The sequence below is a fragment of the Podarcis liolepis genome (assembly GCF_965112155.1).
Source record: "Podarcis liolepis genome assembly, chromosome: Z".
Lineage (NCBI taxonomy): Eukaryota > Metazoa > Chordata > Lepidosauria > Squamata > Lacertidae > Podarcis > Podarcis liolepis.
In genome coordinates, this window is record NC_139570.1 from 2,011,230 (window position 1) to 2,032,908 (window position 21,679).

General features: G+C 47.0%; 2 protein-coding genes across 6 annotated transcripts in view; both read left to right on the top strand.

Moving 5' to 3' along the window:
- The first annotated feature begins 761 nt into the window (after positions 1-761).
- On the top strand, positions 762-9,096 carry RAP2C (RAP2C, member of RAS oncogene family). Of its 3 annotated transcripts, none has more exons than XM_083486634.1 (4): positions 762-848; positions 1,127-1,719; positions 3,784-4,103; positions 6,551-9,096. In XM_083486634.1, exons 2-3 carry the CDS (start codon positions 1,447-1,449, stop codon positions 4,060-4,062), a joined length of 552 nt encoding a protein of 183 aa, XP_083342760.1. In that variant the 5' UTR covers positions 762-848; positions 1,127-1,446; the 3' UTR covers positions 4,063-4,103; positions 6,551-9,096. The 3 variants fall into 3 exon arrangements, with proteins under 3 accessions (XP_083342760.1, XP_083342759.1, XP_083342758.1); XM_083486633.1 differs by having other exon boundaries at positions 762-808; positions 980-1,719; XM_083486632.1 differs by having other exon boundaries at positions 781-808; positions 971-1,719.
- Positions 9,097-16,353: 7,257 nt separating this feature from the next.
- The window catches only part of FRMD7 (FERM domain containing 7), a 44,688-nt gene continuing 39,362 nt past the window's right edge, over positions 16,354-21,679 (top strand). For 2 of the 3 annotated variants that reach the window (XM_083486413.1, XM_083486414.1), the window contains exon 1: positions 16,444-16,546. In XM_083486413.1, coding sequence (XP_083342539.1) covers positions 16,490-16,546 — 57 coding nt within the window. In that variant the 5' untranslated portion in view covers positions 16,444-16,489. Of the gene's footprint in view, positions 16,547-21,679 lie in introns of all 3 variants that reach the window. The other variant, XM_083486415.1, reaches the window with a different exon arrangement.

Consider the following 21,679-nt stretch of genomic DNA (forward strand, 5'->3'; position numbering starts at 1 on the left):
TTCGCGGCGTGATTTCAAAAAGAGGGCGCGCTGCGTCTCGGAAGGACCCCTCGTGCTGGGCGAGGGAGGGGCTGCGCTTCAGACCTGCAGGTTCGAATCCCGGCTCGGCCACGGAGCCCTCGGGGCCTCTCGGACTCCCTGGCGGGGTTGTTGGGGGGGGGCGACGCGCGCCCCCTTGAGCTCCTCGGAGGAAAGGCGGCAGCGAGGCCAGGCAGCTGCGCCAAATAAGCTCCGCCCTCCGCCGCCGCCGCCGCCCTAAGGGGCTCCGGGGTCTTCCGTGTCTCGCGGCGGAAGTCCGCCCGGAGTCGCCGGGCGAGAATCTGACCTTCCGAAAAGGTCTCTATGATCGACGAGCTCCTCCCCCGCCCGCGTTGCCATGGAAACCCCAGCGCCTGAGAGCGGAAGTGGCGACACCGACATGGTCTGGACTGGAGGCACCTCCCTCGCCAGACCTGCGATCCGCTGAGGAAGCTTTTTCTGAACGGCCTAGCCGGAAATGACGTCGTTGTCGGCGCCCGCCTGCCTCCGGAGACAGAACCAGAAACGTCAATGAGCCGCATGGTGAAGGCGGGTGGACAGAGCGGCGGAAGCGCGTTTCGTACGCCGGAAGCGAGGCCTCGCTCTTCCTGCGCCGGCGCAGATGTCGCCAATAGCGCATGCGCCCTGGTGCCGTAACCGTTTCCTTTTCCCTCCGCCCGCCCGGTGTCGCGGCATCGACTGTCCCTTCCGCTCCCTCCCGGAAGCCGTGTGAGCGGTACTGCTGCGTAAGCCTTCCGGGCAGGCGGGCGGTTCCCCACCCCATGGCTCAGTGAGGCGGCGGCGGCGGCGGCGGCCGGGGCTTGGCGCAGGTGAGGGGGCGTCGAGGGGCCGGGCTGGAAGGCTTGGCGGGCCGGCGAGGGCATCTCTGAGCCGCCCCTCGCGGGCTCTTTGCTCCTCCCCGTAGGCAGGACGGAGCAGGCGGCGGAGGCAGGAGCAGCAGCCGCCGCCGGCGCCTCACGGGCGCGCGCACCCCGCGATCCCGCGCGGCCTTGAGCCCCTCGCCCCGCCCCTCCCCCCAGGGCAGAAGCCCCTTGCGAGGGACCCGATCTCAGGCGCAGGCTTCCCTCTTCCTCCTCTTCTCTCTCAGGAAAGCCAAGCCCACCTTCTCCTTCGCGCGCCTCGGCTTCAACCCCGCCCCCCCCGAATAAAATTCCTCCCCTGGGCAAAGGCAGCTGCGAGCCCCCCCCCCGGAAAAGGTGGGGGAGAAGCCACCGGGGCGTCCAGCCCTATGAGGATTCCCCCCGCGGCTTTCCCCGATTCCTCTCGGGGGGCGTGCCGGCCCCCTGACTCGGCATTCCTCTGCCCCAGCTGCTCCTCCTCGTCCTCCTCTGCGCCCACCTGCCCGCCAGCTGCTCCCCGGCTCGCGGCCTCCCTGTTTTATGCTGTGCAAGGGGATCGCCAGCGCCCATGAGGGAGTACAAAGTCGTGGTTTTAGGGAGTGGGGGGGTGGGCAAGTCGGCTTTGACCGTGCAGTTTGTCACCGGGACGTTCATTGAGAAGTACGACCCCACCATCGAAGACTTCTACCGCAAGGAGATTGAAGTGGACTGCTCCCCATCAGTACTTGAAATCTTGGATACCGCAGGGACGGAACAGTTTGCTTCCATGCGTGATCTGTACATTAAAAATGGCCAAGGCTTCATCCTAGTTTACAGTTTGGTGAACCAACAATCTTTCCAGGTAAGAAATACTGTTTCATCTATGCTTCCTGCCCCCTCCCCCAGGACTTTTTGTGTGTTTCCCCTCTCCCCAAAAATCTCAAGCAACTGAAAATATATTTCTCTGTTAGGAGTGCAACTAGACTTTAAGAAGCTGTTATCCACAATCACAGTTTGGCAGCACTATGGTTTTTTGTTGTTGTTGTTTAGTTGTTTAGTCGTGTCCGACTCTTCGTGACCCCATGGACCAGAGCACACCAGGCACTCCTGTCTTCCACTGCCTCCCGCAGTTTGGTCAAAGTCATCCTGTAGCTTCGAGAACACTATCCAACTATCTCATCCTCTTCTCCATCTTTCCTAACATCAGGGTCTTTTCCACGAAGTCTTCTCATGTGGTGGCCACAGTATTGGAGCCTCAGCTTCAGGATCTGGCCTTCCAATGAGCACTCAGGGCTGATTTCCTTCAGAATGGATAGGTCTGATCTTCTTGCAGTCCATGGGATTCTCAAGAGTCTCCTCCAGCACCGTAATTCAAAAGCATCCATTCTTCGACGATCAGCCTTCTTTATGGTCCAGCTCTCACTTCCATACATCACTACTGGGAAAACCATAGCTGTGGTTTTAGCTAAAAACACCAAACTGTGTTTTTAGCTGAACATTATTTACCAAAACATACACAAAAGTTTTTGAATATCTATTCATATAACTTGTTTTCTTAAAAATCTGACCACACTTTGCTACAGAAGACAGTTTGGGTCAGAAGGAATGACTGCAGATACTGATTGCTAAAAGCTATTGACATGTTGTGAGTTGTGTCAGGATATGTCAGATGCTTTGTTGCTGAGTTTTTAAAGAGTGAAAATAGTTTTTGTATTGGTGGTGGCTTAGGTAACGTAGCAGTCTTCAAATATGCTCAGTTCACAACCATAAAACAATTTGGTCTTTGCCAGTTAGCTCTTAACTGCTTGAGTTCCCAATAATTTTTTTTTGGGTGGGGGGTGGGGAGTCTGAGCATGCTATTGAAACCTTCATGTCTGAAGTCCAAGCACGCAGAGCTGCAATTGGGCATCTTAATAGTGATTCCTGTAACCTGGAGTGGGAAGGAATGCATGGGAAGGATTAGAAGCTGGCCCTCCCTAAAAGCTGTGCAAAGACTCCTTACTGGCACCAGCTAACTTGCTGAGTTGGGTGGACTCCAGCTTCTTGGCAGACTCTATTACACCCACGCAGAGAGTGGAGTATATCCATGGTGGATGCATAGCTAGATAAATGCTTATCTTGATTCCATGCTTCTTTCCTTGGCATTTCTTTTCTATTGCACTTGGCTGCCTCTCTTCTCTGCTCATGATATCTTGCATGTTCTAGCAGAAAGACAACTTAATAACCCCTCAAGACCTCAAGCCTCTATTGAATCTTCAAGTGGGGCAGTGGGACCCGCTTGCACTGGGTGTGTGTGTCTTTTTTTAGCACTCCTAATCAAAAGGAAGTAGGCGTGAGTCTTCCCATGCAATTGCATTAATAATTGTAGCTTTCAATACTTAATTTCTGTACCTTAGAAGTGTGCAAGATCCTATAGATCCCAAGTGACTTATTTATAGTCACACTCTCCCCATGCTCCAGTGGAGGCTTGCAAAACAACTTGTGGACACCCTCCCCACATGGGTTGCCAGGTGTCGTGAGAGACCCCTTGTTCTTACAGACCCAGAGACTTGGAAGGCTTGTCAAGCCTCTGACATGCCGCCATCTGCCTATCTGTCTTTTTTGTTCTCATGTGTCTCTTGTACCTGTGTTGTACAGTTTTTGACAAGGACCTTTCTTAATACAAAAATATATACAAATGGGTTTTTTAAAAGCAAAATAACATACTTGAAGGCATAGCATAAATCCCTTCCCTGAACCTGCCATTCCCACAGGGATATTTCTGCCCCCTAAATGAAAACTGTCACTTCATGCCCTCTCAGTGGAGGCAGATCTGCTTTCTGGCATGTAGGCTAAATTGCTTAACATTTGGTCACAGTTGCACTGGTTTGCTGTCTGAGCACTGCTGCAGCCATGAGGGTTTCAATGGCTTTCTTTTCTTCTTCAGGACATCAAGCCAATGAGGGACCAAATTGTCCGTGTAAAGAGATACGAGAAGGTTCCTCTCATCCTGGTGGGGAATAAAGTGGATCTGGAGTCGGAAAGGGAGGTTTTGTCGGCAGAAGGTCGTGCTCTGGCCCAGGAGTGGGGCTGCCCATTCATGGAGACATCTGCCAAGAGCAAGACCATGGTGGATGAACTCTTTGCAGAGATCGTGAGGCAAATGAACTATGCATCCCTGCCTGAAAAGCAAGACCAGTGTTGTACAACTTGTATTGTCCAGTGAAAAAGAGAAAGCAGAATCTCAATCATGGCCATACCAAGCAGGTTGGTGGAATCTCCATGGATAGCAGAATACCACTCAAGGGTAGGAGAGAGCTGTTAGGCTCAAGGTGGACTACAGTGTCTTTTATTGTTATTATTATTAAACAAACTGGGCAGTAGCATTGTTTTTGCAGCAACCCTGTGACTGAGGTGAAGTGAGGAGTGGCAGCACATTTGACAGTGTAGGGAGCTTGTCCTATGCTGTCCAGTCAAATTTGTTCCTGGGCCAGGATTCAGACTTGTGCTTCCCAAGGAAGCACTTGACTCCACTGGATCTCTCAGAAACACACTTTGTTCAGTTTCTTGCCAGCCTACATTGCCATGGCAGGTGGCTTCTGCTGGACATCTGACCAATGTCTTGTGGTTTGCTGTCGCCCTGAATTTTTTGCTCTGGCAATGAGTTTGACTAGCTTTCCTTTGGAGATCCCTGCTATTGTTCTCAGTTGCCTTACATTGCATCAGGCTGTTGGTTCACCTAGCCCAGCGTGGTCTATAGCAATTGCTGATGGCTCCCCGTAGTCTTGCACAGAGACTGGCCTTTCAAAAGCCTTTTAGCCAGAGTAGCAAAGGGTTGAAGCTGCTGCCCTCTGTTTGCAGTGCTTGCATTCTGCCCCTCTCAAGTTTGCCCAGAAAATAATTGCTAACTTGCCCCAGTTGAATGAGGATCATGTGAATGCACAGCAGCACCTCAGTTAACTTGCCTTGAAGCATACACCTGCCTTTTGGTGGAGAGCCACTGGTTAGGCCCTAAAGTGCTTGCATTGGGTACCAGCAGAGTGGACCTCTGTGCCTTATGTGATCATACAGGCTATGCAAAAGTGTAATAGAGTTTCAACAGTAGTTGGTGAGGTGGGAAATAAGTGGCAAAACCACATTATTTGCAACAGTGCCTAGTAACTAGATTAACAAGGTGCACGGGCTACTGATAGTTCATAGTTAGTACTGATAGTTTTTGGAACCTCATGAGCGCACCAGCAGGATGCAGACTAGCGCAGAAAATGAGGTGGAGATGCAAGTTGATGGCAGCCATCGGGCTGCCTCATTTAGCCCCGTGTGTAAGGAGGGAGGCTGGCCTGAGGTACTTGCCTCAGCATCTGTTTCCTGGTCTTCCATCTTTCCTGGTACCTTCCAGATTTTGCTGGACTGCAGCTGCCATCATTCCTGACCATTGGCCAGGCTGCCTTGGGCTGATGGGAGTTGGAGTCCAGCGAAGCACCCAGCCTAGTCCAAGGAGAACCACTCCAGAGGCAGCAAGTCTTCTCTTGAGACTTTCCTCCTGCTGCCTGGCTTTGGGTATAAAGATGGCTGTCTAAAAGGAATGTGGGTATGGGCCTTCTGAGGTTGATCAGACCCCAGAGTCCTTGCGCAAGCTGCTCTAAGCATATTCCCTGTCATGCAAATCACTTTAATAATAGAAGCCTCTGAAGAAGCGGAAGAGTGCCACTGCTGATTCCTGCTGTGCTTCTGCATGATTTGAAGCTGCCTCTTGGCTCAAAAGAGGCAAGAGGTTACAAAAACAGTCTGTGTGTCAGCTGTCATTTAAATATTCCAGGGTGGTTGCTGACTGTGTTCTGCAGTTTAAAAGTTTGTGTTGAAACTCACATCAGTTGCTGCAAATGGAATAACACCGGTGACATTGTGCAGCCTCTCCTGGGGGTGGGGGGGCTTCCAGTGAAATACCAGTGGTCTCTCTTCTCTTATGTCAGGCTGTTTGGGGGTGTGTGGACTGCCTTCCTTGCTGAGGGATGCCATTTGCAAATTCTACTTTGCCAGGTGTAACACTGTCTGAAAAGCATCACCGCCTGCTTTCTCTGTGCCACTCACAGTACAGTGGTACCTCGCAAGACGAATGCCTCGCAAGACGAAAAACGCACAAGACGAAAGAGTTTTCCGTTTTTTGAGCCGTTCTGCAAGACAAATTTCCCTATGGGCTTGCTTCGCAAGACGAAACGTCTTGCGAGTTTGTTTCCTTTTTCTTAAAGCCGCTAAGCCGTTAATAGCCGCTAAGCTGCTAAGCCGTTAATAGCCACTAAGCTGCTAATAGCCGTGCTTCGCAAGACGAAAAAACCGCAAGACAAAGAGACTCGCGGAACGGATTAATTTCGTCTTGCGAGGCACCACTGTATTGCAGAATCCTGGCCTTGATGATGAAATTGGCTTACATGTGAGGGGAAAATTTGTGCACTCAAATGAAGCATGAGAAAAGGGAATGTAAAGGAGCCTTGTGTGCTTGATAGGGTGGGGGAGCTACAGAGGACAAGGCGAAAGGGCCTGACTGAATCTCAACTACCTTGGGGGTAAGGTATGCCCAGAAACAGTGGGCGTGGGCTGTTGCGCCAAAGTGTGGAGTCTGTTTAATACAAGGATAGGCTGGCCCCTGGCCCAATCACTGGTTTTGTATCCTGAAAGAGCTGAGCCTGCCTTTGATTTGCTCTTTGTCTTAACTGCAGATAAAAACTCAGAGGAATTTGCACAGATGCTGCTTTGGAGAAACCCTTTCAGCCCAGGCTGCAGAACTGAGCCTTGCTAAATCCTGTCTCTCTCTTTAGAGCACATTTCCAGGCGTGGGTGCAAAAAGGTCAGCGGCGGCCATGGACATCCGTAGGCCTGCAACAAACGCTTAGCATGTTTACCACACATTCTGAAATCTGTTCTTTATCTCTCAGTCCTTCTCGTTCTTTTTAAAATAGCTTTCTAAATTCCTATTAATGGCTAATATGCAAAAGTTCATTTTAAAAATATGTTTTGATTTCTTTAATTGATTTCCAGAACTTGTATTTATTAAATTTTAAACTCAGTATTACCTACTCAATGCCTTTTTAAGTGAAAGTTTTAATGGAGAATAAAAGTGAGCCTTAAACAAGTGGTTACTTCTGTATATTACCTCACATCCGTGCTTGATTTGCAAAAAGAAAGTTTTCTTCTCCAAAATGTCACTGGTTGAAACTTCAAAATGTTCTGTTTACATGTGATGGTGTCATAGATATGAGTCATATTGTACGGATGTTTTAAACATCACATTTCGCTAGCAGCTGTGGTGACTGGTCATTGGTCTTACATGAAGATAGGAAGTTATTGGACTGGGTCTCCAGCTGACCAGCGCTTTGTATGTGTTCTCCTTCTTATCACATGGTATTCAGAGTTTGTTTGTTTTTCCCCTTTTAAACTGATGCAGCATTCATGTTAAATCACCAGGACATTTTTCAATTTCTGATATTGTATTTCTCGGTAAAGAATAATGAGTTGCCCATGGGGCTTTTGTTCAAAAGCAAAAGCTAACTTGGGTTTGCCTGACAGGATTAAGATGACATCAAATGCAAAAACAAAAAAACATTTTCTAGTTCTTAAAATACTGTTTCTCTCCTAATAATGTTTTGAAGCAATATCTGTTTGCTTATTTCCTGCCCACTCCCCTGGTTTCCAGTACTCTGAGCTGGCACAGCGGGCAAGAGTGTTGAGCATCAACTCCATGCACGATTGCATTACACAGCCATTGCCTTCTGCAGAGTTTACCTGATTTAAACTATTTTGTCTGGATACTTGAAAACTTAGAACAGCAACACAGGTATTAAGCAGAATGAAAAGTATATAAATAGTTGAAGTAGGAGTTTTTTCCAGCAGTGATTTGAGAAACCGCATTTTCCTCCCCACAGTCTGAATAACTGTGGCTCATTTACCTGTATCAAATTGTAGGTTTAAGAGCCTAGCTCAATTAATTTGAACATGCTTGATAAATACTGGCTTGTCCTATAAAAGCCAATAACCGGTTGACAATGAATTCTTGCAATTAAGTACTAGCCTGAGATATGAGGCAACTATAATTTCAAAAAGAGGCACCAGCATTCTGCATGTTTAGTCTCATTTGAACCTTATTGAGAAAAAATCAGTTTTAAGTTTAAAGCTTCAGGTTACCAAATTTGCAATGGGGTTACTAGAAATTAATGTTAGGTTTGCACTTTAATGGAAGACTTCAAAACTGAAGGCTGTTCTCAAAGTATATTTATATGGTAACATGTTAGTAGTGCCAAGGGAACAGAGGATCCAAATAACCTAATTTCCTAAGAGGGCTGAAACCTTGCATTGCCACCAAACCCTTTCCCTTTTGTTTCTTAATTGATCATTTGTTAAAATGTGATTTAAAATTCTTAACTGACATCAGCAGTTGGTATATTACCAGGAATGGCAAAACTTATGCCCAGTGTCAGTTTCCTCACTGCAAATTGGAATAAGGGACCAAATGTTTAGCTGAGGCTTCCTCTTGGGTTGCAGTGAGGAGTAGCTTTGTGGAAGTGGCTGATAACGCAAGGTGCATATTTGCAGGACCCCCAGGCCTGCCTCCTGGGTCTCTTTGTTAATTGAAAAAGTTGTCTCTTAAGTCCCCTTTTAGCTTCATCAGGGCTTGTTGAGGGCAAAGCTTCTGGTGGGCTGCTTTCTTTGGCCCTTCAGCATCTCTCTTGGGTGTTCAAATCACTGCAGTGGGACTCTCCAAACAAAGGCCATTTTCAGAGGTCTCCCAAACCACCCTGTCCCCTAGACTGAAAAGTGGCAGCAGAACACAAGATAATTCTGAAAGAATTATTGTCTCCCTTAGCCACCTTTTCTGTTGTTTGCACGGTGGGTGTTGAGGCCCTGCTCCTCTCCCCCCCCCCCCCAGAGCAACTGGCCAGGGTCCGTGAATGCAGCTGTTTGTTGGGAGAGAAATACCCCCCTAGGTACAATTGTGACCTTTTGCATGGACACAGCTGAGAGCCGTGATATGTACCTAAAAGGAAACCTGAACTTAACCAGTGTGCTGTACCTTTTATTGGTGGAAAAGTAAAACCTGGGAAAATTAGTGAATGCAAAACTTAGAACTATGATCTAATGCATTGTAAACTAAAAACCACCTATCCCCCCCCCCCCGATTTCATTCATTCATTATTTTGTAAGACGACCCTACAGTCCACCTGTTTGTAACTTTTTTAAATAAAATAGATACCTGTATTAATTACCAAAACTGCATCACTGTTGTTTGTCTTGGTAATATCTATGCTAAGGGACGTGGCTGGGTTTCTAGAATGAGGTAGTTGGTATGTACCATATAATTGCAGCTGTGTGCAGGGGCACATGTCATTATACATGAGCCAGAGTGCAAAATTCAGCTTCCTAAGAATCTGTGATTCGTGTGTGTGCGTGTGTACATACACACCATATTCTAAAGCAGATATGAAGAACCCCTGGCCCTTCAGCCACAGGAAGCATGGCCAATTCAGCAGGAGAAGGGCCAAATATTCCCCATGCCCAGGGGTCTGCAACCTTTAGGACAAAAAGAGCCACTTGGACCCGTTTCCGAAGGAATAAAAACCTGGGAGCCGCAAAACTCGTCATTATAAACATAACTTTTTTGTCACTTTTTAAAAATTATTTCTTTGTTTGACCCCTCAGAATTACTCCTCCTCATAGAAATGAACGTTAAATTAACAAGTTGCCTTTTTGTGTGTGTGTGTTCTTCACTCCCCTTCAAAACAGTAATGAGCATACATGCCCCTTTTCAATGCCGTGACCAGCGTACATGCCCCTTACAATGTAGCGGGCGGGCGGGTGAGAAGGTGACGTCGGGACGGTCCGTGACTAACGCACGCACCGCCCCCATGCGATGTCACAGCCAGTACAGCGCCCGCCACAGTGGGGAGTGTCGGGGCGCACAATGCTCCCCTTGCTAGTATCCGCCCCGGAGCCGTGGCAAAGGTGTAAAAGAGCCACATGCGGCTCCGGAGCCGCGGGTTGCAGACCCCTGCCCATGCCTGTTCCAAAGTGTCTGCCGGAATACTGGAGATGGGCAAATGTCTTTTTTCCCCAACAAGGTGAGGGAAATAGAGAGAATTGAGGAGGCAGATGTGAGAAACCACAACCTGGTCTGCTTTATGTCAGCAGTTAGGTGTAAAAAAACTCAGGCTTTGCAAAGCTGGGGGCACTGGGTCAAGTTCATCACCTTGGTTGAATTAATTAAACTATAGATTTAATTGGATTTTGAATAAAGGTGCAATTAATTGTTAATGCTTTGAATTTTGTTGTTAACTTCCCTAGTGGGTCCTGCAAACTGCCATTTGGATAATGGTTTTGACAGATAGGATAGGGGGCACTGGGAATTTAATGGAATCAAGGGGGTGGCAACCGCAAAAGGTTTGTGAACCACTGATTTAGAGTAAGTCATACTAGACCAGCATTTATCCTTTTTTCTTTATTAGTTTGTAGTGTGGTAGATAATAGATTTCTATATCTTGACTTCAGCAAAGCATTTGATAAGGCCTATGATGCTCTTGTTGAAAAGTTGGTGAAATGAAAATAGGTACCTAGAAAGATGAAACAAACATCATTCTCCTATCTATCTATCTATCTATCATTTATCTACTGGGTGATAGAATTGGTAAGGATTAACTGGTTGAAGAACTGCACTGAACAAGTGCTCTTCCATAACGTCTCTGTGTCAGCCTGGAGAGAAATGTGTTGTTTGACTTGGATGAAGGTATAGAGGTGTTGTGGATTAAATGTGGAGATGGGTAATACCATGGAACACAGCACCACAATTCAAGATGATCCTGGACATTGGTCCAGATGGTGTGGCAACCAAGTTCTATGAGGAAAGAACTAATGGAAAGAACTCTTAAGGGGAAGTGAAAGGGAGAGATGATAGCTGTCTTCAAATACCTGAAGGAGTTTTCTGCTGGTGTAGGGGTGTCCTCTGTTCCCCCAGAAGGCTGGAAGGGAACCAAGAGGTGGGAACTTTGGCAGGGGTGTATGTGGAATTAGCTGGAAGCTTCCTAATGTTAAGAAGTGTTCTGTGCTGGAACAGACTGTCTCAGAAGTAATGGGCTCTCCTTCACTTAGATGTATTTATGCACAGGATGAACAGGTTGCTGTGGTTGCACTCTGCCTTCAGAAGGGGCTGAACTAGATGATCTTCAAGAAGATTAGGTCAGGGGTCAGCAAGGTTTACCTCACCTGGGCCGGTTCACTCCAGTGGAGATCCTTCTGTGGGCCGGATTGCACGCGCGATTTCTGGCGTCAGCACCTGCGCAGACATGATCTCTGGCGCCACGGAAGCGAGTCCCCATGCTGTGCTCGCAGCACGCAGAGACTTGCCAAGCAGGCGGCTCGGTACCGGGGCGGCTCATGGGCCAGTTAAATGACCCCCTGGGCCTCTTGTGGCCCATGGGCCTTAGGTGGCCAACCCCTGGATTAGATGGTTTTTTGTCGTTTCGTTCTGGGTTGGATTCAGCAATGAATCTTTAATGGGCTGTTTCTGGTTCAGACTAATAACAGTGCAAAACCAAGTTTGCCACATCTGAACCATTTCACTAGCAGGTTGCATTAAAAAATGTATAGTGCTTATAGGCATATGTAGTTAATAAAACTGAGAGATTGCATCTTAATCCAAATATTAAATTATTTAAAATGTTGCTCAAAACCTTAGAACAGTTAATAGAGGGTAATAAAGACTCACGGATGAAATAGCAAGCTAATCTTGTATTACTATAAAAGGTGTAGTGGTGAAGTATATTGATTATATTTTTAGAAAATATTCATTTTCTTAATTTCAAATAGAGGCTTGGGGTGTGCTCAACTACAGGAATGCTCAACATTGGTTAAGGTTTCATTTCCTTTATGTTCTATTCTGACATACTGTTTTTAAAAAGTCTGCTAGCACTCGTTTTTGGGCAAAAAGCTTAGCAACATACAGTGGTGCCTCGCAAGACGAAATTAATTCGTTCCGCAAGTTTTTTCTCCTTGCGAGCTTTTCTTGCGAGTTTTTCGCAATAGGAATGCATTGAAAATCAATCAATGTGTTCCTATGGAAACCGCCTTCAGACCAGGTCCGGGGACAGTCTGTCCCCCGACCTCTTCTGAAGGCTGGGGGGGGGGACAAGGGCTTTTCTTCCCACCGACTGCCTTCAGAAGGCTGTTCTGAAGGCTGGCGGTGGGAAGAAAAGCCCTTCTCCCCACCTCCCGCCCCGCAAGCTCCGGGGACAGGAGGGCTTTGCTGCCGGCCGCCAGCATTTTAAAAGCCCCCGCTGTCCCGGGGCGATTTTAAAATGCTGGCGGGCAGCAGCGAAGTCTCCGCTGTCCCGGGGCGATTTTAAAATGCTGGGGGTCGGCAGCAAAGGCTTCGCTGCCGCCCGCCAGCATTTTAAGATCACCTGGGACAGTGGAGAAGTCTCCGCTGTCCCGGGAAGGCCGGCGGGGGGGAGCAAAGACTTTTGCCCCCCGCCGGCCTTCAGAAGAGGTCCTGGACCTCTTCTGAAGGCCGGCGGTGGGCAAAAGTCTTTGCTCCTGACCGCCAGCATTTTAAAAGAGGTCCCCGGAGATTTCCCTATGGGCTTGCTTCTTGCGAAGCAAGCCCATAGGGAAATTCGTCTTGCGGAACGACTCAAAAACGGAAAACTCTTTCGTCTTGTGAGTTTTTTGTTTTGTGAGGCGTTCGTCTTGTGAGGCACCGCTGTAGTACTTTTCTTTTACACGACAAATACCTCTGAAACCCTTCCATGAAGTAGGAACTAGAACCAACTCTTCTGACAAATGCATGTTTTTAAAAAGTATCTCTGAACAACGGACATTAAACAATAAATTAAGCCAGGAATGTAGGCAAGCCAAGAAAGAAACACAAAGACTATTTTTCAGAGCTTTGGTTTCAGTCTATTTCTTATGTAAACCTAAAGGATACATCCCATCTAATGACCGACCTTTTGGAATGGACTTCAGCTCACTCTCCTGAAGTGACATGAACTTGTGGCTCTTTACTCTTGATGTTGAGCCGAGCATGTGTTGAACCCAAGGTGAACTGTTCCGGAAGCTCTGCAGTCACCATCTTGCTAGTCAAGATAACCCCACAATTAATTTGTACTGGTTATAACAATGAGCTCATATATGCTTATATTTCCTTGCTTTGATATAAGCTAATGGGCTTGCTTTGATGTTCTCCTTATCTGTGGGCTTGGAGTGCTGGGCTCTGAGCCCAGAAAGGGGAGCTGATGCTAAGACTTGGGTATTTGCCACCTATGCCCTAATCAGGTGCGGAAAAGCCACCTGCTAACTGTGGTGTCTATCCTATGTCTGTAAAGGCTAGTGCTGTGAGTCTGCACCTTTGTTTTAATAAAGCATTAGAATGCAACACTGGCTTTTCTGACATCCTTCTTTGGTATCCCTGCATCCAACCAACTCCCATGCACTGGTGGAGGAAGAGGAGTGGGGGGGAGCATACTGCCCCCGGCAGCACGATCCTGGTGGGGTACCATTGCAGCTGCCCCCTTCGCCCGCGCTGGGTGCCACGCCCCTGCAGGCGACATGCCACGCCCCCAGGACACACGCCAGCCCCGCCCCGCCTGCTCTCCGCCCCCCAGTGCCAGAGCATGAAGCTCCGCCACTGCTCCCATGAGCTCTCCTTTGGGCTTGAGGTTCAGGGCAGAGCTACTAACCTTGCTTTGTGCGTCTTACATTGTTATGGGGTTTCTTTTTTACCATTTTAATTTTTTTTCGTGTTTGGCCGCATCCTTCCTTGTTACGATTAAAAAAAATCCAGTCGCAAATGTAGTTATGCAAAAGGGTATCTCTGAACACAGCCAGAGTGCCTTTCCTTTGCCTGTTTTTAAAGCACACAAGCCAGGGTGTGAGTGGCAAAACTGCACATCTTCTGCAGCAAAGGGAACTGTTTCCGCTCAGACATGAGCTCAACCACTTCCTCCTCTACAGATCCAGCTCAAGGCATGGTCCGTGCCTGCCACAAGGCCAAGGACAGGGAGGTGGCAGAACGCTCCACAGAAACAGTGCCAGAAGTTGTGCAAGATCAGAGCAAATTACAGCAAAGAGGAAATTATATATATTTTAATTGCTTTTTTAAAAAACATGTTTGTCTTGCTCTTCCGCCGTGGGAAAATGGGCCCTCGTGCAAAGTACACGGACACATTATCGTTAACTCCGGTTGAGAGAGTGTGGCTGCTTCAAGGTCTCGCCCAGTGTGCATCATGGCTGGGTGAGGACTGCTCACTGTGAAATCCAGTCCGCCATCTGCGTCACACAATGGGCTCTCAGCATGACTAAGCACAAAGGGCCACACCCAATGGGAAACAACACCAGTGAACTTTTCTCAAATGCAAGCACCCAACAACTGCTTTTCTTAACTTGCCCTCAGCTGCATGTGATATTTGGTAGGGTGGCATAATGCAAAGTGCATGATGTGGTACAAAATACCAGGTCAGGCCCTTGGTCTGACCAGCTCAGTGTTGTCAGCACTGACTGGCAGCATCTCTCCAGGGTTTCAGGCAGGAGTCTCTCCCAACTCCATGGGAGATGTCAGGGATCAAACCTGTGACTACAGCATGCAGAGCAAATGTTTTGCCGCTGAGCTACAGGCCGTTGCCACCAAGAGGTGGGACAGGGAAGCATATGCATCCCTTTCGGTAGGACCATCAAGAGTGTTCAGCTGAGGCTGTGTACCACGCCACACATTTAAAACACATGGCTTCCCCCAAAGAATCTTGGGAACTGGTTTTTAAGGGTTGCCGTGAGGGTTAAACTCAAATCCCCACTCGGTTATGTTGTTCCTTGGGTGGCCTTGGACTGGTCACTCTTTCTCAGGCTTACTTAGCTCACCTCCCGTTCACCCATCTGCCTCCCTCTGCCTTCTCCATTTTGCCTTCTGAATTTTGTAAGCCCAATGGAGGCAGAGACCTGTCCTCTTGTATTTTGTTCAAGGCTCGTGTTAATTGGCTGGTGGTGCTAGACTCTCTTCTGAGAGCTGCTTTATTTCAACATAAAACTAAGAGCACTGAATGCTTTAAGAAGAGCCACTTGTTCCCTTCTGAGTGTGAGTTAGTCCACTGCTAATTCGGAGAAGCTTCATTTAGAAGCCAGCATCTGCAGGAGGACTGGGATTTAAAGGGAGTGCAAGCCCAGAGGAGTGCAAGGCTGCCTCCAACGCATACACAACACGAAACTGAAAATCTGACAGCTTGGTAAAAATAACCAGGAGATGGTGCTCTTTTAAAGCAAATAAATGTCTCTTCCACTGACCAAAGGCACAGTCGCCTTGCAAAGCAACCTGTTCCAGAAAAAAATAATTAAAATATTCCACCTTCAGGAACTTAGAAAGCTGTCTTCTGTTAGGAAAGACCCCTCTAACTCTGCATTGTTTACACACGGACTGGCAGCAGTTATTCCATGGATGTTATGGGCATAACACCCTCATTTCAAGGAACAGGGTCACACATTTCCCCATCCAACTGTCTTTGTAAAGCCAGCCCCATAAATGCTGCCTGATAAAAATTGTTAAGATGTAAGTGCACAACAGAGAGAAATCTGGCACACATGTGGTCCAAGGTTACCGTACTTTTTAAAACCTTGTGCCTTGTGTCTTTTGCCCTTGCCTGTGTGCATCCAGTCTCTGATGGTTCCTTCTATGAGTTCTTTGAAGGGAAAAGCTGCAAATATTCAATTTCTCCAGCAAAGAGAAGTTAAATTTGGTGTGATTGAGGATGGCAGGCTCATCAGAAGGATGAAGATAACATTTCTTGTGTTGTTGAGACAAGACTGCAACCACTCAGGCTGTTAAACATTCGTCAGTGTGGGGCAGATCTGTTCAGACCACCACCTGGTTTAGAAGTCATGTAGGGATTTTGCTTCATAAGGGGGAAAGCAGGAAGAGAAAAGCAGAAGACTTCAACATGCCTCCACTTACACAAAGTACTCCTCTCTTGTAAATAACCAGTACCTGTAAGCCCATGGATAACTGCAGTCCTTTCCCACGTTGCTATATGCTGGGTCATCAACTAGATTCTGATGGAAGAATGGGTCACTGCAGGCCCAGCTGGCATGACCAAGAGTTATGCGTGATTGGAGTTGAAGTCCACTTATATCTGGAGGTCCACTGGTTCTCCATCTCTAATCTTTTTTAAAAAATCTCTAGTTCTCATGGTAAAAAACAAAAATAAAACAAGTTCATATAGGTCCAAGCTGCAGGTGCGGAACTCTCTCAAATTCTGAGTCTGACAAGTGGCTGCTCCTCGTTCTTCAGTTGTTTATGGAGCAATGAGGACTGGTTCAAACCCAGAGCATCTCTAGAGAAATGCAGTTTCTTACTTCTTAGCATAATACTAGTCTCTTAGCATTTCAGAAACTCAGGAAAGCTGCAAACAAAAGAAACCCTTTTAGCTGCCTGGCGATTGTGATGGTGGCGTTGGTGTCTACCTTCAGCACCTTCCCTTTCCTGCTTATGCTCCAGTTGCCAGCAATTGCCCTCCTGCAGAGACTGAAATCCTGTATGAATCAGAACAGGAGCAAGCCCCCCCCCCCCCGCAGCCGCCGCTTGCATTCCAGAGTGTCAAGATCTTGCCAACTGCTCAGCTGCCTGCTCAAGGATGCTGCACCTGAAGGTCCAATTTTTGGATGACTCCCAGAAGATCTTTGTCGTTGATGTAAGTGGATTTTCTCACTGTTATTAGTTTGTTATTGAGACTCTTGGAATGTCTCTGAGCTTCCTAGCTGCTGCCTCATTTTGGCATTAAAAAAAAAGTGAAATCACAGTTAGGTGGCAAAGGTGAACATGTAACGAGGGGTAGTTAATGCTCTTGGGGGTTGTAGTGTTTATTGAACAATATGGAAAATTTAATATTTTTTGCAATAATTCCCTGTTTTTATGTGATACGGAAAGGTTGAGTTTGATGACTGAACACCAACAATAGTGTGCACCAGAAAATATTTTTAACGGAAAACGTAAACATGTGTCTGTGTGTGTCAGTTCAAGAGGCTGCCGGGGGGAGAGGTTGTTGGTAATTTGTTTTCCCTTTAAAAAAACACCTCTTTATTATAGAGAAATTGAAAAATAAAATATTTTTGGAAGAAAGCTATATCACTTGCTCAATAACATTGAAACTTCTAAGGAAGACTGCATGGAATACTTGAATTCATTTAATTTATATTATTGCAAAATCAATAAAATTATTTGAAAGAAAGGAATAATTAGAAGCAACAATTAAAATAATGTTATTTAACAATATTAAAATGATAGGCTTGCCAAAAATCAATATTCAAATATTGAATCTAAAGTGTAATCACCATACAGAAAATTAACTCTCTGTTAATGTGTTGTTCTTAAGCTGTGCCTTTTAGTGTGCAAAGTATTGGGTTGCTGTTCTTCCTTGTTTTCAGGATTCTAATGCCTTATGTTAAACTTGTTGTCTCTGTTACCCAGTATCTTAATCAAAGGAAGGCACTTCAAAAAGCTCTCATTTAAAAGCAGCTTTATATTGTCAGGTAAAAGGTCAAGTTAAAATGTATCCCTTTCAAAACCCAATTACCTCCATAGGTTGTTTATATTGTTCTGTTTCTGATTAAATTTAGACATCTTGCAACATGCTTCTCTGCCTGCCTTTTTCCCAAGCCAATGAAAGACTGAGATATAAAGCCTCAGTTGGTAGAATATGAAACTCTTAATCTCAGGGTTGTGGGTTTGAGCCCTGTGTTGGGAAAAAATATTCCTGCATGTCAGGGAGTCTGACTAGATGACTCTCAGGGTCTCTTCTAACTCTGCAATTCTGTGAGTCTATGTTCTGCCATGATCTCTCATCTGGGTGAGGTTTTATTTGTAAGCAGAGGTAGGTGCAAGATAATATCCAGATCAATAGTATGGAACACAGGAACAAGAAAACTGCCATCGGTCCATCCAGCTCAGTGTTGTCTACACTGACTGGCAGCCGCTCTCCAGAATTTCAGATGGTGTTCCTCCCAGTCCCACCTGGGATTGAACCCGGGACCTCCTGCATTCAAGGCACATGATCCTCCTCTGTGGCTTCACTTCTGGCAAGTTCATGGGATGCAGGGGTCAGAAAAATATTTGGGTTTATTTTCTTTCTCCTTCATCTATTGAGCAATATTTTTTTACATATATAAATAGTTTTATTCATTTTACAATACGAAATTATAAAAACACACAACAAATTTTTTCACAAATACATTCTTTTGGACTTCCCTCAGCTCTCCTGCGAATCCTCCATTTTAATTCTTTCTTACGCATTTCCTAATTTAATATTGCCTTTTAGAAAACCTTCCCCCTCCCTACTCCCTTTTTTACAATATTTCTAATATTCTCCTTCACAGAACTTCTTGCAAACCGACAAACGTTGTTTGTTCATCGCATATACTTTTCAAATAATCTACAAATTTACTCCAGTCCTCGGTGAACCTATGGTCCCGTAGATTCCAGATCTATTGAGCAATATTTATATCCTGCTTATATACCACTTTACATAAAACAATATAAAGTGTTCATTAAATATACTGATAAAAATGCATTGTTGCTGTCGCAGCTTTAAAGATCTCCTTTAATACTGCAAAGGTTTGGAGACACAAGATGCAAAGAAATGTTTTTTTAAAGGTTGCTAACAGTGACAAGGAGCGCATCCTGTCTGGCTGTTCTCATTTAGAAATGTAAGGAATTTCAACCAATAATCAGTTGAATTTCAGCTTCTCTGTACCTCCAACAGCTGTTCACACCTTGCCCCTCCATATCCGACCCAGACATCATCGTTTTTGCTCCGCACAGCATATTATTGCAACAAATAGGTTCCATTAAGGCCCTGCCTTTCCTTTTCAAACCTCTGAAACCCCCCCGGCACACGATGCACTTGGAAGCTAAATGGCTACAATAAATGAGAATCTGAATTAGCAAGTCTTTTGGAATAGAAAAGGGGCCTCAGGTTATATTCCCAACCAATCTTTCACAATAACTAGCTTTGTGGCTCTTGTTAGTTACAAGTCCTGGATGAGGTCAGGAATCTCTTAGTGGATGTCTGGTAGGTTTCAGGGCTGGTAAACAGGACCAAACTGGCATCCTGAGAATGTGGGTCACATTGGTCTTTAGAGAGCTCTGCATGGGTGAGCCTTTTCCGACCCTGCTGGCTCCCAGATGTTTTGCACCACAGATGGTTTGAGAGCTGTTGTCCAAAACATCCAGAGGGCACTGGGGTTGGGGGAGGATGGTGCAATGCAACTTCATATGCATCTGCACCAGGATTGCCGAAAGCCGAGGGGACTCCAACTATAAACGTCCCTCATGCATGCACATGAAAGCTTATACCAAGAACAAACTTAGTTGGTCTCTAAGGTGCCACTGGACAATTTTTTAATATATTCCCTTTAACACGTTACTCCCACAAAGAAGCTTCCCTGAGTATAAGTGGCTGCAGAGCTTGGGCATCTGAAGAAGTGAATTCTCTATTCATGGGCCCCTGCATAAACTGGAACCCTGGGGTCCTGCATATGTGGAGGCCTAAACACACAGAAGGTCAAAACATATATGGTTCCAATATCCACATATCCAAGCTTGACGTTTGGGCATAGGAAGGTGGAGAGATGTGCAAGGAGTGGGGCAAGGTGCCACTTCCATGAGGAACCCCTGCCCAGTAAATTTCTCTTTATGTTAAGCTTCAGGGCATGGCGGTTTGTGGCATTTTTCAGCAGCTGAAATGCTTGACGATGATGGAACACTTCATATGAACACTCAAAGGGCTGCACTCGTGGCAGAGTGCTTTGCAGGCAAAAGGTCCTTGGTTCAGACTTTGGCATCTCCAGGAACGACTGGGAGAGAGGCCTCTGCCTGAAACCCTGGATTAGATCAGTGTTTCCCAACCTTTTTTGGGCAAAGGCACACTTGTTTGATTAAAAAAATCTCAAGGCACACCACCATTACAGCCCCGTGACATCAGCGCGCAGCGTCACGCCGGGAGGGACGCACGAAAGTGTAAGTTTCAATTTTTTTTCCTCCCCCTTGCCGGGGAACCTCCAAGCTTTGGGGGTGGGGGGGGGGAGGAGGCAGCAAAGCGAGGGACAGAGGGACTCCTCCAACGACAAGGGTTGGGGAAGAAGAGAAAGGGCTATTCCGCTCCAGTCACGGGAGGGGAATATGTACTGGCCCAACTGGTGTGCGGTCTTCGGAAAGCGGGGTGCGGGAAGGAAGCCTAGGCTCGGGGTCCACCGACCTCGGCGGAGAAAGGCAACAACCGGAGCCGATTGCAAGCCGGCGCGTGCGTGCAGCGGCTGGCCTCGAGCTTGGGAAGCTGCGCGCGGCGATGTTGACGCGGGGCGCGCGAGAGCTTGGGGGCGGGGGGGGGCGGGAGAGAGAGAGAAAGAGTTGGCAGCACCAGGCGCTGTTACTTATTGCGCGTTGCGGACGCTGCCAGCAACTGCGGTGGTTGTGCGGCGGCCGCCACCGCAGAATGTCCTCGTCAGTCAGCTGAGCTCCCTGGCGGCGTAGGGAGCCGAGGGGCGGGGCTTCCTTTCTGAAGGAGCTGAGGGTGGGGGTCCTCCGGCGCCTTCGGCAAAACGGTGCCGGCCCAGAGCGCTTCTAGGAGGCTGCCTTTGTGCGCGACGTAAAGCCCTCTTTCCCTCCCTCCAGCCCCGTGTCACATGTGGAAAAGGGGGCTGGATCCAGTGACACAACTCGGAAAACTGTTAGGGAAGCCAGAGCAGGAAAGTGAGTGGGAGGCGGCGTCGCCGCTTTAACCCACGTTTCCTTTTTGAAAGAGAAACTTAAGTCAGTGTTTCCCAACCTTTTTTGGACTCGCCCGCCTCCCTCCAGGCAACATCTCGCGGCACACCAGGCAACATCTCGCGGCACACTAGTGTGCCGCGGAACACTGGTTGGGAAACACTGGATTAGATAATACTCAGCAAAAGGCAGAATTAGCAACATGGACTCCAATACCATAGCAATCCCAAGAGGCACAAGACAAGGATGCCCACTGTCTCTCTTCCTATTCATCTTGGCCCTGGAACCCCTAGTAATCTGACTCTGAGCATTCCCAGGTATCAAGGGTGTGGAAATAAAAGGTAAAACCTATAAACTAGGGCTCTTCGCAGACAACCTGATGGTCACTACACCAGACCCCATAAACACAGTAACCTCTCTAATCAGAGAACTCAACACATTTGCAATAGTGTCAGACCTACAAGTAAACTTTGCAAATTCTGAGGCTGTCACCAACATCACAAAGTTAAAACTCTGCCACACCAAATTCAAATACTTAGGGGTACAAAGAAACCAGAAACCTCAACAAACTATATCTCCACAATTACAATCCCCTGTGGTGACAAATCAACAAAGATTTGAGGAAATGGAACAACACCAAATTCAACCTCTCAGACAAAAGAGCCATGATCAAAATGAGCACCCTCCCACAATTAACCTACCTATTCCAAACTCTCCAGATAAAAACCTGGCAAGCCAAAGGCCTACACTGTCTAAAAGAACAAAAACAACAGACCCATACCAACACCCAAATACTTTGGCTAACACACCATAAACTACATGCCTTCTTAAACAATCCAGCAGTAAAATCTGAGGAGATTTCACCCCTCCCATATCCAAGAATCTCCTGAGGAGTCTGCTGATTCTCCAGAGAGGAGGAGGCGTGTTCTGCTCTCTACTTATTCTGCTCCAGCACCACATCAAAGAGTCAGTCAGTGTGTCGGAGAGAGAGAGAGTGTTAAAGAGAAATTGTGTGTTTAGATAAGGTTGCTGCTAAGAGCAGCTGCAGACACTCAGTGCGGTT